The sequence below is a fragment of the Pseudoliparis swirei genome, chromosome 1 (genome assembly GCF_029220125.1).
Source record: "Pseudoliparis swirei isolate HS2019 ecotype Mariana Trench chromosome 1, NWPU_hadal_v1, whole genome shotgun sequence".
Lineage (NCBI taxonomy): Eukaryota > Metazoa > Chordata > Actinopteri > Perciformes > Liparidae > Pseudoliparis > Pseudoliparis swirei.
The window spans coordinates 20,965,429-20,992,674 of record NC_079388.1 but is presented as its reverse complement, the minus strand read 5'-3'; the positions used below and the strand labels follow the sequence as shown (position 1 = coordinate 20,992,674).

Genomic DNA, 27,246 nt, shown 5'->3' with positions numbered 1-27,246 from the left:
GACTAAAGTGGTAGTGTTGGTTCTGCTGCCCCCTGTGGACTAAAGTGGTAGTGTTGGTTCTGCTGCCCCCTGTGGACTAAAGTGGTAGTGTTGGTTCTGCTGCCCCCTGTGGACTAAAGTGGTAGTGTTGGTTCTGCTGCCCCCTGTGGACTAAAGTGGTAGTGTTGGTTCTGGTGCCCCTGTGGACTAAAGTGGTAGTGTTGGTTCTGGCCCCTGTGGACTAAAGTGGTAGTGTTGGTTCTGGTGCCCCCTGTGGACTAAAGTGGTAGTGTTGGTTCTGGTGCCCCCTGTGGACTAAAGTGGCAGTGTTGGTTCTGCTGCCCCCTGTGGACTAAAGTGGTAGTGTTGGTTCTGCTGCCCCCTGTGGACTAAAGTGGTAGTGTTGATTCTGCTGCCCCCTGTGGACTAAAGTGGTAGTGTTGGTTCTGGCGCCCCCTGCGGACTAAAGTGGTAGTGTTGGTTCTGGTGCCCCCTGTGGACTAAAGTGGTCGTGTTGGTTCTGGCGCCCCCTGTGGACTAAAGGGGTAGTGTTGGTTCTGGCGCCCCCTGTGGACTAAAGTGGTCGTGTTGGTTCTGGTGCCCCCTGTGGACTAAAGTGGTAGTGTTGTCCTGGCGCCCCCTGTGGACTAAAGTGGTAGTGTTGGTTCTGGCGCCCCCTGTGGACTAAAGTGGTAGTGTTGGTTCTGGTGCCCCCAGTGGACTAAAGTGGTAGTGTTGGTTCTGGTGCCCCCTGTGGACTAAAGTGGTAGTGTTTTTCTGGCGCCCCCTGTGGACTAAAGTGGTAGTGGTGGTTCTGGTGCCCCCTGTGGACTAATGTGGTAGTGTTGTTCTGGCGCCCCCTGTGGACTAAAGTGGTAGTGGTGGTTCTGGTGCCCCCTGTGGACTAAAGTGGTAGTGGTGGTTCTGGCGCCCCCTGTGGACTAAAGTGGTAGTACTGGTTCTGGCGCCTCCTGTGGACTAAAGTGGTAGTGTTGTTCTGGCGCCCCCTGTGGACTAAAGTGGTAGTGGTGGTTCTGGTGCCCCCTGTGGACTAATGTGGTAGTGTTGTTCTGGCGCCCCCCTGTGGACTAAAGTGGTAGTGTTGGTTCTGGCGCCCCCTGTGGACTAAAGTGGAAGTGTTGGTTCTGGTGGATCTGGGTCTAGTCCACTTTGGACCGGTCCTTGTGGATCTGGGTCTCACGGACACCAAAGCAACCGAATCAATAAAAGTCTTTTCGCTCTGGGATCTCGGTTGTTATGCGGCGTTGCCGCGGCAACGAGAGATAATTGAAAAGATAATTGAAGTTTTATCGTCTCGTTAACGACGTCGTGTTTATGGATGTTTCTTCATGTTCGTCTTTCCTAACAGAACGACTTCCAAACGCACACTATGCTCAACTAATTTATATATGTTACATACAGTATGTGTGTGTGTGTGATTGTGTGTGTGTGATTGTGTGTGTGTGTTCAGAGCCGTGTCCTCACCCAGCCCATAAATAAATAAATTTATGAATAAATATATATTTAAATAAATAAATACGTCACTGAGTATATCAATAAATAAACATGTATAAACATAAATAAGTATATAAATAATTATACAAATAAATATATATATACATAAATAAGTAAAAATAAATAAGTACATCAATAAATAAATGTAGACATGAATAAATATCTATTTAAATAAATATGTCAAATGAAATTTGAATACATATATGTTTAAATAAATAAACATATATACAGGACTGTCTCAGAAAATTAGAATATTGTGATAAAGTTCTTTATTTTCTGTAATGCAATTAAAAAAACAAAAATGTCATGCATTCTGGATTCATTACAAATCAACTGAAATATTGCAAGCCTTTTATTCTTTTAATATTGCTGATTATGGCTTACAGCTTAAGAAAACTCTAAAATCCTATCTCATAAAATTTGAATATTTCCTCAGACCAAGTTAAAAAAAAGATTTATAACAGCAAAACAAAATCAAACATTTGAAAATGTGTTTCCAGGTGTTTCGAGTTAATTAGACGATTCAAGTGATTTGTTTAATACCCTACTAGTATACTTTTTCATGATATTCTAATATTTAGAGATAGGATATTTGAGTTTTCTTAAGCTGTAAGCCATAATCAGCAATATTAAAAGAATAAAAGGCTTGCAATATTTCAGTTGATTTGTAATGAATCCAGAATGCATGACATTTGTTTTTTTAATTGCATTACAGAAAATAAAGAACTTTATCACAATATTCTAATTTTCTGAGACAGTCCTGTATTTAAATGATTAAATACATGTAAATAATTATAAAAAATAAGTTATAGAGATATATTATATATATATGTAACTGTTTAACATCTAACTTCTGGAAGAGGATGTCTCACACACACACTCACAGACACACTCACAGACACTCACACACACACACTCTTGACCTCGATACAGGACGACATGTAGAGACCTTGAAGGAGAGAAACTATTCTGTCTCTCCTCTTAATATTCTTTTTGTTTCTCCCCTTTTCCTCTTTTATCCCTCTCTATTTCACGCCCTCCAATCGTCTCTCTCTCTCTCTCTCTCTCTCTCTCTCTCTAAGGAGGTCCGCTCCCCCGTCTCACGGAGGTTCTTGAGATCTTGTTCCCACAAAGACTTCATTCAAACCTCTGAGCTGATTCACACTGACCATCTGCTGTGTGTGTGTGTGTGTGCGCGCGTGTGTGTGTTTCTCACCTGAATACAGATCTACACTCAAATCGACGGTCGACAAAAATCCAACGGGGCCGAAACTTTCGGAACAATCGGCGTGGAAGAACTGGGAGGAGTGTGTACCTTTAAAACACACACACACACACACACACACACGTGGGTCTATTTAGGTCAGAGCTGAAATGAAAGTGATGTTACAGGAACAGACAGATTCTCTTTCAGAGTGTGTGTGTGTGTGTGTGTGTGCACATACAGTAATTATAGATGTGTGTGTGTATATAAATGTGTGTGTATAGATAGATGATAGATAGATATATACTTTATTAATCCCCAAGGGGAAATTTGTCGTTACAAGTAGCAGCACCAATAAACCAAACACACAAGAATAAAAACAAAAACAAAACACAAATATAAAAAAACAGGGATGAAAGATATAAAAGTATACAAAGTAAAATACAAAACAAAATATATATGTACATATACAACACACATGCATACACAACACACAACATCAATGACAAATCAAATCAAATTCAAAAATATTAAATATAGACAGTGTGCAAAATGCAGAGTGTGTATATGTGTGCAGTGCAAATGAAATGTGTGTGTATGTGTGTAGTGCAAACAAATGAAATGTGTGAAGTGCAGATCAACATAGTGTGGATATGAAGTTATGATTGTAGTTATTGCACTAGGATCTGGCAGGAGGTGATCTGATGTAGAGCCTCATAGCCGGCGGCAGGTTCTCCTGCCTCTGTCCTTGTGGCAGCGTGAGGAGACGACTGGAGAAACACCTCCTCTGGCCCTGGAGGAGCTGTATATAGATGTGTGTGTGTATATAGATGTGTGTGTGTATATAGATGTGTGTGTGTATATAGATGTGTGTGTGTAGATGTGTGTGTGTGAAGATGTGTGTGTTTATATAGATGTGTGTGTGTATATAGATGTGTGTGTGTGAAGATGTGTGTGTGAAGATGTGTGTGTATGAAGATGTGTGTGTGTGTATAGATGTGTGTGTGTGAAGATGTGTGTGTGTATATAGATGTGTGTGTGTGAAGATGTGTGTGTGTATATAGATGTGTGTGTGTATATAGATGTGTGTGTGTGAAGATGTGTGTGTGTATATAGATGTGTGTGTGTATATAGATGTGTGTGTGTGAAGATGTGTGTGTGTGAAGATGTGTGTGTGTGAAGATGTGTGTGTATATAGATGTGTGTGTGTGAAGATGTGTGTGTGTATATAGATGTGTGTGTGTGTATATAGATGTGTGTGTGTATATAGATGTGTGTGTGTGAAGATGTGTGTGTATATAGATGTGTGTGTGTGAAGATGTGTGTGTGAAGATGTGTGTGTATATAGATGTGTGTGTGTATATAGATGTGTGTGTGTGAAGATGTGTGTGTATATAGATGTGTGTGTGTATATAGATGTGTGTGTGTGAAGATGTGTGTGTGTATATAGATGTGTGTGTGTATATAGATGTGTGTGTGAAGATGTGTGTGTGTATATAGATGTGTGTGTGTGAAGATGTGTGTGTGTGAAGATGTGTGTGTGAAGATGTGTGTGTATATAGATGTGTGTGTGTGTATATAGATGTGTGTGTGTATAGATGTGTGTGTGTATATAGATGTGTGTGTGTATAGATGTGTGTGTGTGAAGATGTGTGTGTGTATATAGATGTGTGTGTGTGAAGATGTGTGTGTGTGAAGATGTGTGTGTGTGAAGATGTGTGTGTATATAGATGTGTGTGTGTGAAGATGTGTGTGTGTGAAGATGTGTGTGTGTGAAGATGTGTGTGTGTATATACATACCTGCAAACTCATGAGGGGTGAAAAAGGTGACAACGGGGGGGGGGGGGGGGGTGCAGGTGACTTTTTGTTTTTTTGTCACCACACCACATCCACGTTGTTTGAAGCCTCAAAGCTTTTAGAACCACAACTACAGTCATTTTATTGTTCTGACCACAAATCTAAATAATGATAATAAACAGTTTAAGAACAAAAGGTCCTCCGCTCTGACTCAGCCCTATAATGATAGTAATAACAAATATACATTGTGATTATATATATATGGTTAAAGTCATTCATGAACCAACTTCCTTTTTTTCCCTCCTGAACAGTCCTCATGGACTTGTCCCTGAATCTGTTCTGTCTCGACCTGTTTGTCACGATACTCATATTATAACTTCTATACATATTACATACCTGCCATAAATATCATGATACCCGATACCAGAAGTCAATACACCATACAAACAATATGGTACCATAAATACGAGACTGGTATATTTATCTATAATAGTAATAAATAAAACATCTGTATGGTTCACTTTTTACCAACTTTTTCAACACTTAACAAATGACAGTAATATGAGTATTCATACAGACAGATATGAATGAAACTACATGGGTTCAATTTGATGCCAGCAATTAAAACCTCCAGAAAATTATTAGAATTAATATTGTTTTCCAAGTTTAAGTGTGAGGCACTTTATGTTTGTTTGTTGACTACCGAAAGAACACCGACATTAAACATTGAATGGGGTCAAATTAATCCTAAGGCGGGGGGAGGGTGTAATATTGATTCGGGTCAAAATGACCCTAAGGCAACACAAGGGTTAAGTCAACTCCTTATTATCAGGCTGCTCTATAAGTCTCTTAAGTCAACTCCTTATTATCAGGCTGCTCTATAAGTCTCTTAAGTCAACTCCTTATTATCAGGCTGCTCTATAAGTCTCTTAAGTCAACTCCTTATTATCAGGCTGCTCTATAAGTCTCTTAAGTCAACTCCTTATTATCAGGCTGCTCTAATAAGTCTCTTAGGTCCCTCCAGTTGATCCAGAATGCTGCAGCTCGTGTTCTCACTAAAACTAAGAAAAGAGATCACATCACTCCTGCACTAGCTGCTCTGCACTGGCTCCCAGTAAAATCAAGAATCACTTTTAAAATTCTTCTCTTAACGTACAAAGCCTTGATTGGTGATGCTCCATCATATCTTAAGGAGCTTGTAGTACCATATTGCCCCACTAGAGAGCTACGCTCACTAAATGCGGGACTACTTGTAGTTCCTAGAGTCTTAAAAAGTAGAATGGGAGCCAGAGCCTTTAGTTATCAAGCTCCTCTTTATGGAACCAGCTACCACCTTCAGTCCGGGAGGCAGACACAGTCACCTCGTTTAAGAGTAGACTTAAGACCTTCCTCTTTGACAGAGCTTATAGTTAGGGCTGAATCAGGTTCACCTGGTCCAGCCCCTTGATATGCTGCTATAGGCTTATAGCTGCCGGGGACGTTAGGATGCACTGAGTACCTCTCCTCTTTTTCTCTCCTTAAGGATGAATTTTCATCTCTCAATCACATGTTACTAACTCTGCTTTCTCCCCGGAGTCCTTTTGACTTCACGTCTCATGGGGTCATCGGACCCTATGAGACGGTATAGATCCTATCTGCCTGATGGATCGTCTGGGTCGTGGAATTCCTGCTCATGACTACGCCACTGTCCTGTTGAGACTCCGCCCACTGTTGAGACTCCGCCCACTCCTCCTCCCCACCGCCATCTGCCTGATGGATTGTGGAGGTCTCCATCGTGGAATATGCCTACTATGAACTATTCATACACTCTTTCATATTCATTGAATGTATTTAAACTCTAAATCTGTCCTTCTGTACACATTACATCTATTGTTCTGTCCATCCTGGAGAGGGATCCTCCTCTGTTGCTCTCCTGAAGGTTTCTTCCCTTTTTTTCCCCCTGAAGGGTTATTTGGGAGTTTTTCCTGGTCCGATGTGAGGTTTTGGGGCAGGGATGTCTATGTGTACAGATTGTAAAGCACTCTGAGACAAATTTGTAATTTGTGAAATTGGGCTATACAAATAAACTGAATTGAATTGAATAAATATATATATATGAACTATTCCAGGCTGAGGTCCTGGCTCCTCGACCACATCACAAAGAGGATACAGCGGGATGCACATCTGCTGTTGTCACGACGACGCTGAGAATCCCCGGAGGCCTCGAAGCATCTGAGGAACATCTTCGCTCCAGACGCCCCAAAACACGCGTTCTGCTTTCCTTCAAAAGAAAGAAAGAGAGAGAGAAAGAAAGAGAGAGAAAGAAAGAAAGAAAGAGAGAGAAAGAAAGAGAAGCGTCCAGCGAGCAGCAGCAGTGATCATGTTCTTTGTTTCTTTTACACGTTTTACTCGTTCCCGGTTTAGATGAAGCGTTGACGCTTCACCCAGAAACACATTCCTGAGGATCGGCGTGAAGAAAAGGAAACGAGTCGTTAGGAAAAGGAAACGAGTCATTAGGAAAAAGAGAGGTCGTTTCCCTCCTGAAGACTTCTGGAAGAAGCGCCCTGGAAAGGAGCCACACTTACTAAGAGACTGCTGCTGCTGAGCCTGAGAGAGGGAGACCTGGTGGACAACGATCCAGCAGCGCTCGGCGGCGCTGGATGCGGCGTTGGATGGAGCCGCACAAATAACAGAGACTTGCTGTTGCACCACAAGCAAGCCAGAGATAAACTTGAGCTTAAGACTGAGCGCCAGACGGTGGAGTGGAACGGAGCGATTGATATGGGGTGCGCTCGGCGGCCGCGAGCGTTGGATGTTGGATGCGAGCGTTGGATGCGAGCGTTGGATGCGAGCGCTGGATGCGAGCGCTGGATGCGAGCGTTGGATGTTGGATGCGAGCGCTGGATGCGAGCGCTAGATGCGAGCGTTGGATGCGAGTGTTGGATGCGAGCATTGGATGTTGGACGTGAGCGTTGGATGCGAGCGCTGGATGCGAGCGCTGGATGTTGGATGCGAGCGCTGGATGCGAGCGCTGGATGCGAGCATTGGATGTTGGACGCGAGCGTTGGATGCGAGCGCTGGATGCGAGCGTTGGATGTTGGATGCGAGCGCTGGATGCGAGCGTTGGATGTTGGATGCGAGCGTTGGATGTGAGCGCTAGATGCAAGCGTTGGATGCGAGCGTTGGATGCAAGCGTTGGATGCAAGCGCTGGATACGAGCGTTGGATGCGAGCGCTGGATGTGAGCGCTGGATGTTGGATGCGAGCGTTGGATGCGAGCGCTGGATGCGAGCGTTGGATGCGAGCGTTGGATGATGGATGCGAGCGTTGGATGTTGGATGCAAGCGTTGGATGCAAGCATTGGATGCGAGCGCTGGATACGAGCGTTGGATGCGAGCGCTGGATGCAAGCGTTGGATGCAAGCGTTGGATGCGAGCGCTGGATGCGAGCGTTGGATGTTGGATGCGAGCATTGGATGCAAGCACTAGATGCGAGCGTTGGATGTTGGATGCGAGCGTTGGATGCAAGCGTTGGATGCGAGCGCTGGATGCGAGTGCTGGATACGAGCGTTGGATGCGAGCGCTGGATGTGAGCGCTGGATGCGAGCGTTGGATGTTGGACGCGAGCGTTGGATGCGAGCGCTGGATGCGAGCGTTGGATGCGAGCGTTGGATGTTGGATGTGAGCGTTGGATGCGAGCGCTGGATGCGAGCGTTGGATGTTGGATGCGAGCGTTGGATGCAAGCATTGGATGCGAGCGTTGGATGTCGGATGCGAGCGTTGGATGCGAGCGCTGGATGCAAGCGTTGGATGCAAGCGTTGGATGCGAGCACTGGATGCGAGCGCTGGATGCGAGCGTTGGATGTTGGATGCGAGCATTGGATGCGAGTGTTGGATGTTGGATGCGAGCATTGGATGCGAGCGCTGAATGCGAGCGCTGGATGCGAGCGTTGGATACGAGCGTTGGATGCGAGCGCTGGATGAGAGCGTTGGATGCAAGCGTTGGATGCGAGCGCTGGATGCGAGCGTTGGATACGAGCGTTGGATACGAGCGTTGGATGCGAGCGTTGGATATGAGCGTTGGATCCGAGCGTTGGATGCGAGCGTTGGATACGAGCGTTGGATGCGAGCGCTGGATGTTGGATGCGAGCATTGGATGCGAGCGTTGGATGTTGGATGCGAGCATTGGATGCGAGCGTTGGATGTGAGCGCTGGATGCGAGCGTTGGATGCGAGCGTTGGATACGAGCGTTGGATGCGAGCATTGGATGCAAGCGTTGGATGCGAGCGCTGGATGCAAGCGTTGGATGCGAGCGCTGGATACGAGCGTTGGATGCGAGCGTTGGATGCGAGCGTTGTATGTTGGATGCGAGCGTTGGATGTGAGCGCTAGATGCAAGCGTTGGATGCGAGCGTTGGATGCAAGCGTTGGATGCAAGCACTGGATACGAGCGTTGGATGCGAGCGCTGGATGTGAGCGCTGGATGTTGGATGCGAGCGTTGGATGCGAGCGCTGGATGCAAGCGTTGGATGCGAGCGTTGGATGATGGATGCGAGCGTTGGATGTTGGATGCGAGCGTTGGATGCAAGCATTGGATGCGAGCGTTGGATGAGAGCGTTGGATGAGAGCGTTGGATGCGAGAGTTGGATACGAGCGTTGGATGCGAGCGTTGGATACGAGCGTTGGATACGAGCGTTGGATGCGAGCGTTGGATGCGAGTGTTGGATGCGAGCGTCGTTCTGTGGGTCCTGGTGGTTATCTGTGGATCCGGACCGTGAGCGTCTGGGCGCCGCGTCTCGACTCCTCAGACATTCACACTTTGAACTCCGAGAAGCTCCCCAAGGCGTCGGCCGTCTTCACGGCACCGCTTCCTTTTTTTTTACCCAGAAGGCCTTGCAGCGGCGCCGAGGCGACGACTTCGGGTTTTAAAAACTGTGAAGACTTTAAGCGAAGAAACATTTGATACAAACAGCAGTACAAAAGAATTACAAATAAAACTCCCCCAGTGGGCGGAGCTAACCCCCCCCCCCCCCGTTGTTGTTGTTGTTGTTGAGGCCAACCCTGGTTTGTAAACACAGTATTTCAGATGGATGTCGTCGTATCACTTTGAATCTGACACGACAAATACATGAAGATCATATTTATTATTATTTTCTGAGGGATGGAACTAGTTTCTACTAAACAGGAAGGTGTGTGTCTTTTTTGTTATATTACAGGTGTGTGTGTACATGTGTGTGTGTGTGCACGACGAAGAGAGAGATACACAAATAAAAGAAGGAAAGAGATAGAAGAAAGAAAGTAAAGGATAAAGTGGTCGAGCAAGGAAGAGAAACAAGAGAGAAAAAGAGAGAGAGAATTCAGTTTGATTCAGGCAGCATGTTTGTTGTTGTTGTTGTTGTGTGATCATTACAGTTGAATCCTTCGGCGCTTTGCCACCATTTTGACAGTTTTTTAACTACTGTTTTTGTTGTTGTTGTTGTTTACCTCACGTTTGTTCCTTATCTGTTTCTGAACAAAGATCCACGACAGCGGCTCACTCGGTCGTAAACGTGGGGACAGGAAGTTCAGGTCGGCGTGAGTCTTTTTTTATACTTTTCTTTTTCTGTTGATTTTTTTTCTTCTTTTCTTTTTCTTCGAAAAAGGGTTCCGGACAGAGACAACAACAACAATAATAATAATATAATAATAATAATAATAATAATAATAATAGCACTTCACTTCATAGCACAGTAAAAAAGAAAGAAAAGAAGAAAAGGTTGAAATAATTTTTTTGTTTGAATTTGATGTAAAGCTAAATACTTCCTCCTCCTCCTCCTCCTCCTAGCGGGGGAGGGGCGGGCGGAGGTCCAGTGCCGGTGAGATGAAGAAGAAGTGACTGAAGTATTGCCAACTGGTCCTGTGTGTGTGTGTGTATGTGTGTGTATGTGTGTGTGTATATGTATGTGTGTGTATGTGTGTGTGTATGTGTGTGTGTGTGTGTAGTGGTTCCACTCTGGTCGAGTTCAAAAAGAAAGAAAAAAAGAATAATAAAACTAATATTAATAAAAAAACATTGCACACGCACCACAGCTGGCAGCGTTGTTCATCAAGTCCATTGAAAAATAAAATAAGAAGAATAAGAGAGAGAGAGACAGAGAGAGAGAGAGAGAGAGAGAGAGAGAGAGAGAGGTTTAAAAACAGACTCTTGGAGCTTTCGGTGACGGTTCGTTCCATGTTTACAAAGTGTAACAAAATGTCCGCAATTTTTTTACAAATCTGTAGGAAAACAGAAAAACACAAACAAACAAACAGACGTAAACATCCTATGTTCAAGAAGGAGAAGAAGAACAACACTTCTCTTCTTCTTCATCAATTATCTTCACAGATCATGACCTGAATTTCTCCTTTCACTCTGATTTCAATTTGGAAGCGACTCACCAAAATAAAATAAAAGCGCCTCTGGGTCTATTTTGGAGATATGTCTTTTTTTAAAGCTTTTGTTGTGTGAACGTGGAGGGGGGGGGGGGGGGCTGAGGCCGATGTGTGTGTGAGCTGCGATGCGACAATCAGAGAAACAAATAAAAGAACAAAAGTTCTGATAATTTAACAAACAACAAAAGGAACACGTTCTACGTACTACGTTCTCCTTTCTTCTCAGCAGCGACGACGACGAATCCTTCAAGTCCTGAAAAGAGAAGAACGTCAAGAGAACGTCAGCAGAGCTCACCTTGGCATGTTGTTGTTGTTATGTTGTTGTGTGGTTGTTATGTTGTTGTTGTTATGGTGTTATGTTGTTATATTTTTGTGTTGTTGTTATGTTGTTGTTGTTATGGTGTTATGTTATATTTTTGTGTGGTTGTTATGTTGTTGTTATATTGTTATATTGTTATGTTGTTGTTATATTGTTGTGTGGTTGTTATGTTGTTGTTGTTATATTGTTGTGTGGTTGTTATGTTGTTATATTGTTATGTGGTTGTTATGTTGTTGTTGTTGTTGTTATGTTGTTGTTATGGTGTTATATTGTTATGTTGTTGTTATATTGTTGTGTGGTTGTTATGTTGTTGTTGTTATGTTGTTATTTTGTTATGTTGTTATATTCTTATGTTGTTGTTATATTGTTATGTTGTTATGTTGTTGTTATATTGTTATGTTGTTATGTTGTTGTTATATTGTTATTACATCATCATCCCCCAGAAGGAGTGGTTGAAAAGCCACGTGACAGAAACCAGTGTTCCCAGTCGCCTGCTTCCTTCCTGTATACAACATATTATATATAACATAATGTTATATTAAATTATAATAAATAAGACTTTGGCTCATTAAACAGCCACTTTCTTTGACTTGTATTCTTTTTTAAACTTTCACGTTTAACTTATTGTTTAATGTATTTTCAGTTTAACTCTTCTCATGTTTTGTATTGTTTTAATTTGTGAAAGAAGAGTTTCATATTTTTATGAATTTATTTTATTGAAACCAAACTGAAGACGAACAAACCGACGAGGAGGAAACGATCCAGGAACCAGGAACCATAAACCAGAAACCAGGAACCAGAAACTAGGAACCAGAAACCAGAAACTAGGAACCAGAAACTAGGAACCAGAAACCAGAAACTAGGAACCAGAAACCAGGAACCAGAAACTAGGAACTAGGAACCAGGAACCAGAAACCAGAAACTAGGAACCAGAAACTAGGAACCAGAAACTAGGAACCAGGAACTAGGAACCAGAAACCAGGAACTAGGAACCATAAACCAGGAACTAGGAACCATAAACCAGGAACCATAAATCAGGAGCTAGGAACCAGAAACTAGGAACCAGAAACCAGAAACTAGGAACCAGGAACTAGAAACTAGGAACCAGAAACTAGGAACCAGAAACCAGGAACTAGGAACCAGAATCTAGGAACCAGAAACCAGGAACTAGAAACCAGGAACTAGGAACCAGAAACTACGAACCAGAAACCAGGAACTAGAAACCAGGAACTAGGAACCAGAAACCAGGAACCAGAAACCAGGAACTACGAACCAGAAACTAGGAACCAGAAACTAGGAACCAGGAACTAGGAACCAGAATCTAGGAACCAGAAACCAGAAACCAGGAACTAGGAACCAGGAACTAGGAACCAGAAACCAGGAACTAGAAACCAGGAATCAGAAACTAGGAACCAGAAACCAGGAACTAGGAACCAGAAACTAGGAACCAGGAATCAGAAACTAGGAACCATAAACCAGGAACCATAAACTAGGAACCATAAACCAGTAACTAGGAACCAGAAACTAGGAACCAGGAACTAGGAACCAGAAACTAGGAACCAGAACCCAGGAACCAGGAACTAGGAACCAAAAATCAGGAACTAGGAACCAGAAACTAGGAACCAGGAATCAGAAACTAGGAACCATAAACCAGGAACCATAAACCAGGAACTAGGAACCAGAAACCAGGAACCAGTAACTAGGAACCATAAACCAGTAACTAGGAACCAGAAACCAGAAACCAGAAACTAGGAACCAGGAACTAGGAACCAGTTGTTCCGGTTTACAAACGGATGAAACCAAACGCTGCTTATTGATCATCGATTTCCTCGGCGTTGATCCTGAAGACTTCTTCAATCCCGTCAGGAGTCGTTGTCAGAAGCTCCGCCTCCACGGCGTCTATTTAAAACCAGAAGCCGCCTCCCCCGGCGCCTTTCATCCGCCACTCCTCCCTCAGCGGGGGTCCCGCTGCTCTTTGAGCCGACTACTCGCTAAGCGGGACGGAAGACTGGAGCTGAGCAGCTGGAGCCAGAACCCAGAGCGGAGAGGAGAGGAGGAGAGGTGGAGAGGAGGAGAGGAGGAGAGGTGGAGAGGAGGAGAGGAGAGGAGGAGAGAGGAGGAGAGGAGGAGAGGAGAGGAGAGGAGGAGAGGAGGAGAGGAGGAGAGAAGAGGGTGGAGAGGAGAGGAGGAGAGGAGGAGGCGCTCTGGCCTGTTTTAAGACCGGATCCTCATTCAGGAACTCGCTCCTGATTCTTTGTGTTTTCTCACAGAAAGTCCCCAAAACATTTAGTTTTCTGTATTTAATATTTTAAAATGTATTGTGTATTTAATTGTTTTTCTTTTGGTATTGTATTGTGTATTTTGTTTTTATTCTGTATTGAATTGTTTTTAATGTATATTCAATTGTGTATTTGATCGTTTTTATTGTATATTTTATTGTGGATTTAATTGTGTATTTTAATGTGTTGATTGTGTATTTTACTGTTTTTATTATATATTTATTGTGTATTTTATTTTTATTTTATATTTATTTTGTATTTCTGACTCTTTACCTCCTGTGTGGTCACGGTGTGATTGAGTTATTTTATAAAAGTGAGATGAATAAACCACGTTGTTTAAAGGACACCCAAAGCGACCTTGTGTCCTTGTGTCCTCGTGACCTTTGTGACCTCGTGTCCTTGTGTCCTCATGACCTCGTGACCTTGTGTCCTTGTGTCCTCGTGACCTCGTGTCCTTGTGTCATTGTGACCTCGTGACCTTGTGTCCTTGTGTCCTCACCTTCATCCCACCGTCTTCCTCTCTCGGTCCAGCAGCAGCTCTCGTCCTCTCCTCTTGTGTCCGTCCTCCAGCCAGCTGCCGAACACCTTGAGGCCTCCGTCGCGTCCTAAGTCGTGTCCTATGTTGTGTCCTAAGTCGAGTCCTACATTGTCTCCGTTGTGTCCTCCGTTGTGTCCTAAGTCATGTCCTCCATTGTCTCCTAAGTCGTGTCCTCCGTATTGTCCCAAGTCGTGTCCTCCGTCGTCTCCTAAGTTGTGTCCTCCATTGTGTCCTCCGTCTTGTCCTAAGTCGTGTCCTCCGTTGTGTCCTAAGTCGTGTCCTAAGTCTTGTCCTAAGTCGTGTCCTCCATTGTGTCCTAAGTCATGTCCTAACTCGTGTCCTCCGTTGCGTCCTAAGTCGTGTCCTATGTTGTGTCCTAAGTCGAGTCCTACATTGTCTCCGTTGTGTCCTCCGTTGTGTCCTAAGTCATGTCCTCCATTGTCTCCTAAGTCATGTCCTCCGTATTGTCCCAAGTCGTGTCCTCCGTCGTCTCCTAAGTTGTGTCCTCCGTCTTGTCCTAAGTCGTGTCCTCCGTTGTGTCCTAAGTCGTGTCCTAAGTCTTGTCCTAAGTCGTGTCCTCCATTGTGTCCTAAGTCATGTCCTAAGTCGTGTCCTCCGTTGTGTCCTAAGTCGTGTCCTAAGTCATGTCCTAAGTCGTGTCCTCCGTTGTGTCCTAAGTCATGTCCTAAGTCGTGTCCTCCGTTGTGTCCTAAGTCGTGTCCTAAGTCGTGTCCCCCGTTCTTTAACTCCGCTGCGTCCTGCTGCCTCAGCCTGCCAAATGTAAAGCAGACAGTTGGTACACTAAAGTATTTAATATATATAAAAAATTATACAAATTATATATATTTATATACTTACATATGTATGTATATATACATATATATAATATTATTATTTATATATAAATAATAATAATTATATATATATATAAACTTACATATGTATGTATATATACATATATAATTGTTATTATTTATATATAAATAATAACAATTATATATATTTATAAACTTACATATGTAAGTATATATACATATATAATGTTTATTATTTATATATAAATAATAACAATTATATATATTTTGTATTATATTACAAACAATCTATATATAACATTTATTATATATATATACAAATAATAATACGATTTATATATAGATTTTTAAACTATAAAATTCTCTATATACTTTTTATTATTATTTATATATATAAATAATATATATCTATTATCGCCTCATAGTCGTTCCTTTGAGACAAAACACTGAAGTTAAAATGTTAAATGTCTGTCAATCATTTATTTTTAGACAAAAAAAAAAAAAAGTCTGCCAAATAATTTCTGAAACTCTTTTTTTACGATATTTGTTTTTCAGAATCAAAGCGACCTGTCAATCAAACATGAGGCGTTCAGGGACCGCAGCTTCAATCAGATTCAACACAAGTGAGTTAGAAGTGGGACATTTAATTTTTTAAATTTTAATTAAAAGAAACTAATAATCAAAATAGTTACATTCTGAAGGACTTCGTGTCTGGACAGAAATAAATACGAAACGACTCGGAGGCTCAAAAAGAACTGGAACAAATTATATTGGTTCTGCTTCATCAATAAATCGGCTGATTATTTAATAGATTAAATCGATCAATCGGCAGAAAATAGTAAAAATTCATGTTTAAAAATATCTAAAAACAAAGAATTTCACTTTAATATGAACAACTGAGAAATGAAGGAGATCTCCATAAGAGAGGTGAAAAATATCAGGTTCATAACGTCGGTGGGTTCATAAGGTTCATAACCCCGGTGGGTTCATAAGGTTCATAACCCCGGTGGGTTCATAACGCCGGTGAGTTCATAAGGTTCATAGCGTCGGTGGGTTCATAAGGTTCATAACGGTGGGTTCATAACCCGTGGGTTCCAAGGTTCATAACCCGGTGGGTTCATAAGTGGGTTCATGGGTTCATAACGGTGGGTTCATAACGTGGTCGTGGTTGTTCATAACCCGGTGGGTTCATAACATGGTGGGTTCATAACCCGGTGGGTTCATAGCGGTGGGTTCATAACCGTGGGTTCATAACCCGGTGGTTCATAACCCGTGGGTTCATAAGCGTCGGTGGGTTCATAACTCGTGGGTTCATAACGCCGGTGGGTTCATAACGTGGGTTCCGGTGGGTTCATAACCCGGTGGGTTCATAACGCCGGTGGTTCATAACCCGTGGGTTCATAACGGTGGGTTCATAACGCCGGTGGGTTCATAACCCGGTGGGTTCATAACGCCGGTGGGTTCATAGCCCGTGGGTTCATAACGCCGGTGGGTTCACTACGCCGGTGGGTTCATAACCCGGTGGGTTCATAACGTCGGTGGGTTCATAACGTCGGTGGGTTCATAACCCCGGTGGGTTCATAACGTCGGTGGGTTCATAACTCCGGTGGGTTCATAGCATCGGTGGGTTCATAACCCCGGTGGGTTCATAATGTCGGTGGGTTCATAGCGCCGGTGGGTTCATAACCCCGGTGGGTTCATAACGTCGGTGGGTTCATAGCGTCGGTAGGTTCATAACCCTGGTAGGTTCATAGCGTCGGTGGGTTCATAACCCCGGTGGGTTCATAGCGCCGGTGGGTTCATAAGGTCGGTGGGTTCATAAGGTTCATAGCGTCGGTGGGTTCATAACTCCGGTGGGTTCATAGCGTCGGTGGTTTCATAACCCCGGTGGGTTCATAACGTCGGTGTGTTCATAACCCGGGTGGGTTCATAACGTCGGTGGGTTCATAACTCCGGTGGGTTCATAGCATCGGTGGGTTCATAACGTCGGTGGGTTCATAACTCCGGTGGGTTCATAGCATCGGTGGGTTCATAACCCCGGTGGGTTCATAACGTCGGTGGGTTCATAGCGCCGGTGGGTTCATAACCCCGGTGGGTTCATAGCATTGGTGGGTTCATAACCCCGGTGGGTTCATAAGGTTCATAGCATCGGTGGGTTCATAACCCTGGTGGGTTCATAACGCCGGTGGGTTCATAACCCCGGTGGGTTCATAAGGTTCATAACCCCGGTGGGTTCATAGCACCGGTGGGTTCATAAGGTTCATAACCCCGGTGGGTTCATAACGCCGGTGGGTTCATAACGCCGGTGGGTTCATAAGGTTTATAACCCCGGTGGGTTCATAACGTCGGTGGGTTCATAACCCCGGTGGGTTCATAAGGTTCATAGCGTCGGTGGGTTCATAACCCCGGTGGGTTCATAAGGTTCATAGCGTCGGTGGGTTCATAACCCCGGTGGGTTCATAAGGTTCATAGCGTCGGTGGGTTCATAACCCCGGTGGGTTCATAAGGTTCATAACCCCGGTGGGTTCATAGTGGCGGTGGGTTCATAACCCTGGTGGGTTCATAACCCCGGTGGGTTCATAAGGTTCATAACCCCGGTGGGTTCATAGCGTCGGTGGGTTCATAACCCCGGTGGGTTCATACGGTTCATAGCGTCGGTGGGTTCATAACCCCGGTGGGTTCATAACGCCGGTCGGTTCATAAGGTTCATAGCGTCGGTGGGTTCATAACCCCGGTGGGTTCATAACGCCGGTTGGTTCATAAGGTTCATAGCGTCGGTGGGTTCATAACCCCGGTGGGTTCATAACCCCGGTGGGTTCATAGCGTCGGTGAGTTCATAACCCCGGTGGGTTCATAACCCCGGTGGGTTCATAGCGTCGGTGGGTTCATAACCCCGGTGGGTTCATAACGCCGGTGGGTTCATAACGCCGGTGGGTTCATAACAACGGTGGGTTCATAAGGTTCATAGCGTCGGTGGGTTCATAACCCCGGTGGGTTCATAACGCCGGTGGGTTCATAAGGTTCATAGCGTCGGTGGGTTCATAACCCCGGTGGGTTCATAACCCCGGTGGGTTCATAGCGTCGGTGAGTTCATAACCCCGGTGGGTTCATAACCCCGGTGGGTTCATAACGTCGGTAGGTTCATAAGGTTCATAGCGTCGGTGGGTTCATAACTCCGGTGGGTTCATAGCGTCGGTGGGTTCATAACTCCGGTGGGTTCATAGCATCGGTGGGTTCATAACCCCGGTGGGTTCATAGCGCCGGTGGGTTCATAACGTCGGTGGGTTCATAACCCCGGTGGGTTCATAAGGTTCATAACCCTGGTGGGTTCATAACCCCGGTGGGTTCATAACCCCGGTGGGTTCATAACGTCGGTGGGTTCATAACCCCGGTGGGTTCATAAGGTTCATAGCGTCGGTGGGTTCATAACCCCGGTGGGTTCATAACGTCGGTGGGTTCATAACCCCGGTGGGTTCATAAGGTTCATAGCGTCGGTGGGTTCATAACCCCGGTGGGTTCATAAGGTTCATAGCGTCGGTGGGTTCATAACCCCGGTGGGTTCATAAGGTTCATAACCCCGGTGGGTTCATAAGGTTCATAACCCCGGTGGGTTCATAGCACCGGTGGGTTCATAACCCTGGTGGGTTCATAACACCGGTGGGTTCATACGGTTCATAGCGTCGGTGGGTTCATAACCCCGGTGGGTTCATAACGCCGGTCGGTTCATAAGGTTCATAGCGTCGGTGGGTTCATAACCCCGGTGGGTTCATAACGCCGGTGGGTTCATAAGGTTCATAGCGTCGGTGGGTTCATAACCCCGGTGGGTTCATAACCCTGGTGGGTTCATAGCGTCCGTGAGTTCATAACCCCGGTGGGTTCATAACCCCGGTGGGTTCATAGCGTCGGTGGGTTCATAACGCCGGTGGGTTCATAACGCCGGTGGGTTCATAACAACGGTGGGTTCATAAGGTTCATAGCGTCGGTGGGTTCATAACCCCGGTGGGTTCATAACGCCGGTGGGTTCATAAGGTTCATAGCGTCGGTGGGTTCATAACCCCGGTGGGTTCATAACCCCGGTGGGTTCATAGCGTCGGTGGGTTCATAACTCCGGTGGGTTCATAGCATCGGTGGGTTCATAACCCCGGTGGGTTCATAGCGCCGGTGGGTTCATAACGTCGGTGGGTTCATAACCCCGGTGGGTTCATAGCGCCGGTGGGTTCATAACGTCGGTGGGTTCATAACCCCGGTGGGTTCATCAGGTTCATAACCCCGGTGCAGATCTGACTCGCGTGAAGAATCAAACTGAAGGTGGTGATTTAGGTTTCGCCAAAGAGCTCCAGGAAGACCGATTGAGGCTCGTCTATTTCTGGGTTAATGGTCTGGAATTAATGTTTAATGTGTAGGCTGGAACAACAACAACAACAACAACATTAAAAACATGAGGAAGAGGAAATGTGTTTTGTTGTTGGGCAGAAAAACCAAAATGACGAAAGAGGTTCTGCCAAGATTATTAAAATGTGGAGGATTTGAGATTCTTAACCGAAAAAGATGAAACGCGTTTTATAACTCATTCATTCAGACAATTCATTTGAATTTAAAGCGTTTATATTTGTATTAATTGTTAATTTAAATTCAAACTCATATTTATATCTGAGGAGCACCACTTGGATTTAATATTTATTCTATATTGAATTAAATAATATTAAATCTATGAATGTGTGTGTGTGTGTGTGTGTGTGTGTGTGGGGGGTCAGGGTCTCTGCTCTTCTTACGATGAAGACATGATCTCCAGTTCTGACTCGTCTTCATCAACCGGTGACCTTCGTCTTCACGGATGAGGGCGTCCCCGACCGAAGCAGAGCCACTGAGGTGTCTTACCTTCCCGCCGGCCGGTCGTGGAGTTCCTCCCGCTGCCGCCGCTGCAGCAGCCGGCTTAGCTCCGCCTCCAGCAGCTTCCTGTTGGCGAGGGCTCCTTCCTGGCAGCGCTGCAGGAAGCCGGGGGCGGAGCCTTTAGGAGGTCCTTGTCCTCCATTGTGGAAAAGCTTCTCCGGCTCCAGGCCGCCGCCCTGCAGCCGGCTGTCGGTGAAGCGGCGGGCCGGTCCGCCGCGCTCCTCGGGGGACGGCCACCGCGTCCGAGCGAACTCGTCCAGGAGGAGCGCCGGGGCTCGGCCGTCTGGCGGCGCGGAGAACGAAGCGGGGCTGGAGACGCCGATGGGCGGGGCGGAGGGCGGCGGGGCGGGGCTTTGGAGACGGCCCACGGCGCCGCCGGGCCCGCGGGTCCCGTTGAGCGGGCCGGTTTGGTGTTGCTGTCGTCGCTTCTTGGCGACGGCCGCGATGCCGGCACCGCCCGTCCTCCTCGTGCCCATGGAGTTGAGGAGCGCCCGCTCCAGGTCGTCGCGGAGCGCTCGCCGCTCCACGAACCAGCTGTCGATTTCCTGGCGGGACAGGCGGGTGGCGCCCGCCAGGTCGTCCACACCGCCCAGCGTGGGGAAGCCGTTCCTCAGGAAGTTCTCCTCCAGGACCTTCAGCTGCTCCGCGCTCTTTCCCTTCATCCGCTCAAGCAACGGGAACTGGGTCAGCACCGCCGACTTCAGCGCCACCGGCGGCCCGTCGAAGTACCGGACGCCGTTGTTGTGGCCGAGCGGCGTTTGGCCGCGGGACCGCTTGTCCGAGCGAGACGCCCCGTTGGCCTCGGCCAGAGGGGCGAGCGCCGCGCCTCCTCGGGGGCAGGAGGCCTTCCCCTCCCCCGCTCGCTGCTCCTTCAGCCTCCCGTCGTAAAGGAAGCCCGGCATCTGGGTCGGCGCTTTGGCCGGAGCGCGAATGGACCGGATGATGGTCGGCCTCCTGGCGTGCGGGCCGGCGGCCGGCGGGGGGCTCGGCAGCTTCTCGTTGGAAGCGCTGGGCGAGTTCAGAGGAAAGAGCAACGGGTTTTTAAATGGCGGCGCGAAGATGGGCGGGGGGATGACCAGAGGCCTGGTTAAGAACTCCGGAAAGACGAAGGAGGGCGGCGACACCGCCGGTTTGGTTTTGGGGTTTCCTAGCGACGAGACCATCTCCGACGGCGGCGGCATTAAAGGCACGGCGGCGGGAAGCCTCTTCATCTCTCCGGGGACCGGAGGAACCGCTACGGGAGCGGGGGGCGGAGCCATCAGGAGGCGGTCTTTTGGGGGAGGAGGCGGCGGTGGAGCCATGAGGCCCCTGTCTTTGGCGTCGCCGGAATGGGGGGCGACCGCCATGACGGGCCGCTTGGACTCCGGGTCGAACGCCGCCGCCGTCGGGTACGTCGGCAGGCATCGCTTCAGGGAAGGGGCGGAGCCAATCGCAAGTCCGGAGTTCGCGTTGGCGACCGCGCCCGACCCGTCGGAACGGCCGACGGCGGCGTGGACGAAGGTCTGCCGGGAGGTCGGCGGGGCGGTGAAGGTGGGGTGGGCGGGCGGCGTGGAGCCGTCGAACATCTTCTTGCGCGCCTCCTCCACCTCCTCGGGGGACCAGGTGATGCCCTGCTTCAGCCGCTGGGTGGTGAACCACACCCGGATCTGCTGCTCCGGGTGCCGGGAGGCGGCCGTCAGCCACGACAGCTCGGCGTGCGTCGGGTACGGGAACCGGCTGAAGGAGGCGATGAGCGCGGCGCTGCCGTCCAGCGAGGGGTTGTATTTGGCGGTGTTCAAGGGAACGGCGATCTTCGGCACGGAGCTGAAGTTGGGCGGGCGCTGGAGCATCGGGGCGACGTGCAGGACGGCGGGGGCGGCGACCGTCACCGCGCCGTTGACGGCCGTCGCCATCCGGTTCTTCTGGATCGGGCCGTCCCGCCGGCCCTTTAAGGCGCTCCCTCGATAGAGCGCCTGGAGGCTGTCGGGGGTTCTCTCGGCGGTCGGTGGGCCCTCGCCCCGCCCCTCGATGGTCTGCTCCAGGGCGGTCCGGTCGCCCCGCCCCTCGATGGTCTGCTCCAGGGCGGTCCGGTCGCCCCGCCCCCCGCCCCGCCCCTCGATGGTCTGCTCCAGGACGGTCCGGTCGCCCCTCCTCGCCCTCTTGAACCGGAAGCCGGTCTCGCCCGGGTGCTGGCGGCCGTTGTGCTCGGCGAGCGAGTCGAACTTGTCGGTGCTGAAGTTGCAGACGGCGCAGAGGTAGGCGGGGTTGAGGATGACGGCCGGGTGGCTCGAGTCCACGTGCTCCTCGAAGCCGCTCAGGTTCTGCGTGGAGAACGGGCAGTACCGACACTCGTAGCCGCGGGGCCGCGGCGGCCGGGACGCCGGGTCAGAGTCGCCGCCGGCCCTGCCCTTCTCCTCCGGGGCGTCCTCGCGGTCGGAGACGGGCGGTGGACCCGGCCGCTCCTCGCGGTCGGTCGGCTCAGGGTTCTGGGTCTCCGCCGGTATTGGACACGTCTGCCGGTCCGGGTTCTCCTGCCGGGGGGCGGGGCTCCCTCCCACTGGTTCAGACGTCTCTGATTGTTCGGTGGCGTTCAGCTCGTCGTGCGCCGGCACCACCGCGTCCTCTTGGGGCGGGGCGAGCCGGACCATGCAGGGGGTGGAGGACTTCCTACGACTGGACATGACGGTGCTGGTGGTGCTGGTGGTGGAGATCCGGTGGTTCTCCTCTCGGCTGCTGCTCCGGCTGCCGAGTGGGACTCACCGGGGGGATCGCAGCCGACGGGCGGGGCTACTGGGAAATGGGCGGAGCCTGGGGGGGAGCGTTAACCTGCAGGTGGCCCAGTGCTGTGGCGTCTCACGCTCACCGTCAGCTACCGACCCGGGCGTCATGGGAGGGCATCACAAGCTGAGAGAGAGAGAGAAAGAGAGAGAGAGAGAGAGGGAGAGAGAGACAGACAGAGAGAGAGGGGAGAGAGAGAGAGACAGAGAGAGAGAGAGAGATCGGTTCTGTGCATTTTGATCAGAACCAGAAGACGATTCTTCTTCACACTTTTTGAAAATCCTCCCAAAACCAAAACCAGACCCAGACCAGGACCCCGGAGTAACGGCGTTATTTATGTTTCAGAATCTTTAGCCTTGGTTTCACTCGCCAAAACATGTGACCTTGAGACTGAACGCCCTCATTGATCTCTCCCTCAAGGTCACATGTTTCATTGTACTCTGATGATTCTGCAGTGGTCGGGTGTATTAGGGATGGACGGGAGGAGGAGTACAGGGCAGTGGTGAGCGACTTTGTAAAGTGGGCCGATGAGAACCACCTGCGGCTGAACGTGGCCAAGACCAGAGAGATGGTGGTGGACTTCAGGAGGAAGGCGACAGCTCCTACATCTCTGAGTGTCCTGGGAGTGGACGTGGACATGGTGGAGGAGTACAAGTACCTGGGGGTCTCCATCGACAGCCGACTGAACTGGAAGGCCAACATCAACGCTGTGTACAAGAAGGGGATGAGTCGACTCTTTTTCCTGAGAAAGCTTCGATCCTTCAACGTGCAGCAAGATGCTGGAGTTATTCTACCAGTCGGTTGTGGCCAGTGTGCTGCACTTTGCCATTGTCTGCTGGGGAGCAGCATCGGAGCCGGTGACACCAGCCGTCTTAACAAACTGGTTAGGAAGGCTGGCTCCATCATCGGCTGCCAGCTGGAGCACCTGGAACAGGTGGTGGAGAGGAGGACGTTGAAGAAACTGCTGTCCATATTGGACAACCCGGACCACCCTCCACCACCTCCTACAGGGACAGAGGAGGACTTTCTCCAAACGTCTCCTCACGCTCCGCTGCCACAAGGACAGATACAGGAGAACATTCCTGCCGACGGCTATGAGGCTCTACAACAGTTCACCTCTTGCCAGATCACCCTAACCCTTCTTATATTTGTGTTTTTTATTTTTATTTTTATTCTTGTGTGTTGCTGCTACTGGCTCGACAAATTTCCCCTTGGGGATTAATAAAGTATATATCTATCTATCTATCTATCTATCTCTCCCTCAAGGTCACATGTTTCATTGATCTCTCTCTCAAGGTCACACGTTTCATTGATCTCTCTCTCAAGGTCACATGTTTCATTGATCTCTCCCTCAAGGTCACATGTTTCATTGATCTCTCCCTCAAGGTCACACGTTTCATTGATCTCTCTCTCAAGGTCACACGTTTCATTGATCTCTCCCTCAAGGTCACATGTTTCATTGATCTCTCCCTCAAGGTCACATGTTTCATTGATCTCTCTCTCAAGGTCACATGTTTCATTGATCTCTCTCTCAAGGTCACACGTTTCATTGATCTCTCCATCAAGGTCACATGTTTCATTGATCTCTCTCTCAAGGTCACACGTTTCATTGATCTCTCCATCAAGGTCACATGTTTCATTGATCTCTCCCTCAAGGTCACATGTTTCATTGATCTCTCTCTCAAGGTCACATGTTTCATTGATCTCTCCCTCAAGGTCACATGTTTCATTGATCTCTCCCTCAAGGTCACATGTTTCATTGATCTCTCTCTCAAGGTCACATGTTTCATTGATCAACGCCCCCCAACTGCCCCGCCCCCCACCGCATGGCCTTCTTGGTAAAAAGACAATAACCTGTAAATGAAGAACCGACTGAAGGTCATGAAGAGTCATCGTGTGGAAGCTCAAGGCGTCCTGATGGAGCCAGCTCCATGTGTGTGTGAGTGAGTGTGTTTGAGTGTGTGTGTGAGTATGAGTGTGAGTGTGTGTGTGTGTGAGTATGAGTGTGTGTGTGTGAGAGTGTGTGTGTGTGTGTGTGTGTGAGTGTGGGTGTGTGTGAGTGTGTGTGTGTGTGAGTATGAGTGTGTGTGTGTGAGAGTGTGTGTGTGTGTGTGTGTGTGTGAGTGTGTGAGTGTGTGTGTGAGTGTGTGTGTGAGTGTGTGTGTGTGTGTGTGAGTGTGTGAGTGTGTGTGAGTGTGTGAGTGTGTGTGAGTGTGTGAGTGTGTGAGTGTGTGTGTGAGTGTGTGTGAGTGTGTGTGTGTGAGTGTGTGAGTGTGTGTGAGTGTGTGTGTGAGTGTGTGTGTGTGTGTGTGTGTGAGTGTGTGTGTGTGTGAGTGTGTGTGTGAGTGTGTGTGTGAGTGTGAGTGTGTGTGTGCTAAATGATTGATCAAAGGAGTCCTCTGTGCTCCTCGTGGTGCTGATGCATCATTAACTTCAGTGAGATCCACTGACGGGCCTGTTACTATGGTACAATGTGATGCTGTTACACCTACACACACACACACACACACTCTCTCTCTCTCTCTCTCCACAGCGGGTCAGAAGTTAAGCAACACAACTGAAGCTAAATGTCGAAAAACCTGAATCATGTTTTACACACACCGGAAAACCTGGACACACACATAACACACACACACACACACACATAACACACACATAACACGCACACACACACACATAGCACACACGGGGCGGCTGTAGCTCAGTGGGGTAAGGGGGTCGTCCTGCAACCGCAAGGTTGTGGGTTCGATCCCGGCTCTCCCCATTAGTTGCAAGTCGAAGTGTCCTTGAGCAAGGCACTGAACCCCCAGTTGCTTCCCGGGCGCTTCACCGCAGCCCACTGCTCCTTAATAACTAAGTATGGGTTAAATGCAGAGAACTAACTTCCCCTTGGGGATTAATAAAGTATATATCTTAACACACACATAACACACACATAACACAAACATAACACACACACATAACACACACACACAATCTCTCTGACCTCCAGCTTTCATGATGGGCGAATACAAGACACACACCCCAACACACACACACACCCCAACACACACACACACCCCAACACACACACATTCCATCATCTCTGCACAGACTGAAATATGAATGAAATACAATTGTCAGTTTTGAAGAACTCCATCAAGGCCAAGGTCTCCACACACACACACACACACACACACACACACACACACACACACACACACACACACACACACACACACACACACACACACACACACACACACACACACACACACACACACACACACACACACACACACACAGTCAGGAGTAAATAAATGACATCGTCCTTGGGCCGAGCGGCCAATCAGACGTCCCCGTTTGAACCGATGTTTACTTCAAAAGAAACAAATAAATAAACGTTGTTCTCGTGACTCGCCGACGAGGAGTGACTCATTAAGAGGTGAAGAGGGGGAGGAGGAGGAGGAGCAGGGGGGAGGAGGGGGGGCGAAAAAATTAGGAAAGAGACGGAGAGGGAGGTAGAGAAGGAGGGAGCGGCGCTTCATTTCCATGGCGTTACCATGGCAACAGCAGACGGCGAGGTGCCGCCGAATATTAACCAGCCCGGTACGCTCAGGTGCTCATTAGAAGAGGAGGAGGAGGAGGAGGAGAGAGAGGAGAGAGAGGAAGGTGAAGATGGGAGGTCAGGAGGGAGTATAGGATGGAGAGAAAGAAGAGGAGAAGGAGGAGGGTAGGGAGAGAGGAACAGGTAGTGATTGGAGGAGAAGAAAAGAGAGAGGAGGAAGGGAATAGGGGGGGAAAAGAGAAGAGGAGGAGAGGGGAGGAAGGTGAAGAGAGGAGGTCAGGGAGTGGCAGAGGATGAAGAGGAAGTGAGGAGGAGGACATACGGAGGAGAGGAAGTGAGGAGGAGGACATACGGAGGAGAGGAAGTGAGGAGGAGGACATACGGAGGAAAGGAAGTGAGGAGGAGGACATAAGGAGGAGAGGAAGTGAGGAGGAGGACATACGGAGGAGAGGAAGTGAGGAGGAGGACATACGGAGGAGAGGAAGTGAGGAGGAGGACATAAGGAGGAGGACATACGGAGGAGAGGAAGTGAGGAGGAGGACATAAGGAGGAGAGGAAGTGAGGAGGAGGACATACGGAGGAGAGGAAGTGAGGAGGAGGACATACGGAGGAAAGGAAGTGAGGAGGAGGACATAAGGAGGAGAGGAAGTGAGGAGGAGGACATACGGAGGAGAGGAAGTGAGGAGGAGGACATAAGGAGGAGAGGAAGGGAGGAGGAGGACATACGGAGGAGAGGAAGTGAGGAGGAGGACATAAGGAGGAGAGGAAGTGAGGAGGAGGACATACGGAGGAGAGGAAGTGAGGAGGAGGACATACGGAGGAGAGGAAGTGAGGAGGAGGACATAAGGAGGAGAGGAAGTGAGGAGGAGGAAGTGAGGAGGAGGACATACGGAGGAGAGGAAGTGAGGAGGAGGACATAAGGAAGGAAAGGAAGTGAGGAGGAGGACATACGGAGGAGAGGAAGTGAGGAGGAGGACATAAGGAGGAGAGGAAGTGAGGAGGAGGACATACGGAGGAGAGGAAGTGAGGAGGAGGACATACGGAGGAGAGGAAGTGAGGAGGAGGACATAAGGAGGAAAGGAAGTGAGGAGGAGGACATAAGGAGGAGAGGAGTTGAGGAGGAGGACATAGGGAGGAGAGGAAGTGAGGAGGAGGACATACGGAGGAGAGGAAGTGAGGAGGAGGACATAAGGAGGAGAGGAAGTGAGGAGGAGGACAT

At 48.4% G+C, this 27,246-nt stretch overlaps 1 protein-coding gene and 1 pseudogene across 8 annotated transcripts in view; one reads left to right on the top strand and one right to left on the bottom strand.

Annotated features, from left to right (window-relative positions):
• The window catches only part of LOC130189969 (H-2 class I histocompatibility antigen, Q10 alpha chain-like), a 103,894-nt pseudogene that overhangs the window by 55,126 nt on the left and 21,522 nt on the right, over window positions 1-27,246 (top strand).
• LOC130211171 (zinc fingers and homeoboxes protein 2-like) overlaps window positions 9,597-27,246 on the bottom strand; it is a 72,908-nt gene continuing 55,258 nt past the window's right edge. For 6 of the 8 annotated variants that reach the window (XR_008834982.1, XR_008835010.1, XR_008834963.1 and 3 more), the window contains 4 exons: window positions 19,712-22,606; window positions 13,980-14,789; window positions 11,088-11,135; window positions 9,597-10,726 (listed from right to left, as the gene is read on the bottom strand). Coding sequence is in view for 1 of the 8 variants with exons in the window: in XM_056441934.1 (XP_056297909.1) it covers window positions 13,982-14,789; window positions 19,712-22,383 (3,480 nt within the window). In the remaining 7 variants the exon portion in view is untranslated. Of the gene's footprint in view, window positions 11,136-13,979; window positions 14,790-19,711; window positions 22,607-27,246 lie in introns of all 8 variants that reach the window. The other 2 variants (XR_008835057.1, XM_056441934.1) reach the window with 2 other exon arrangements.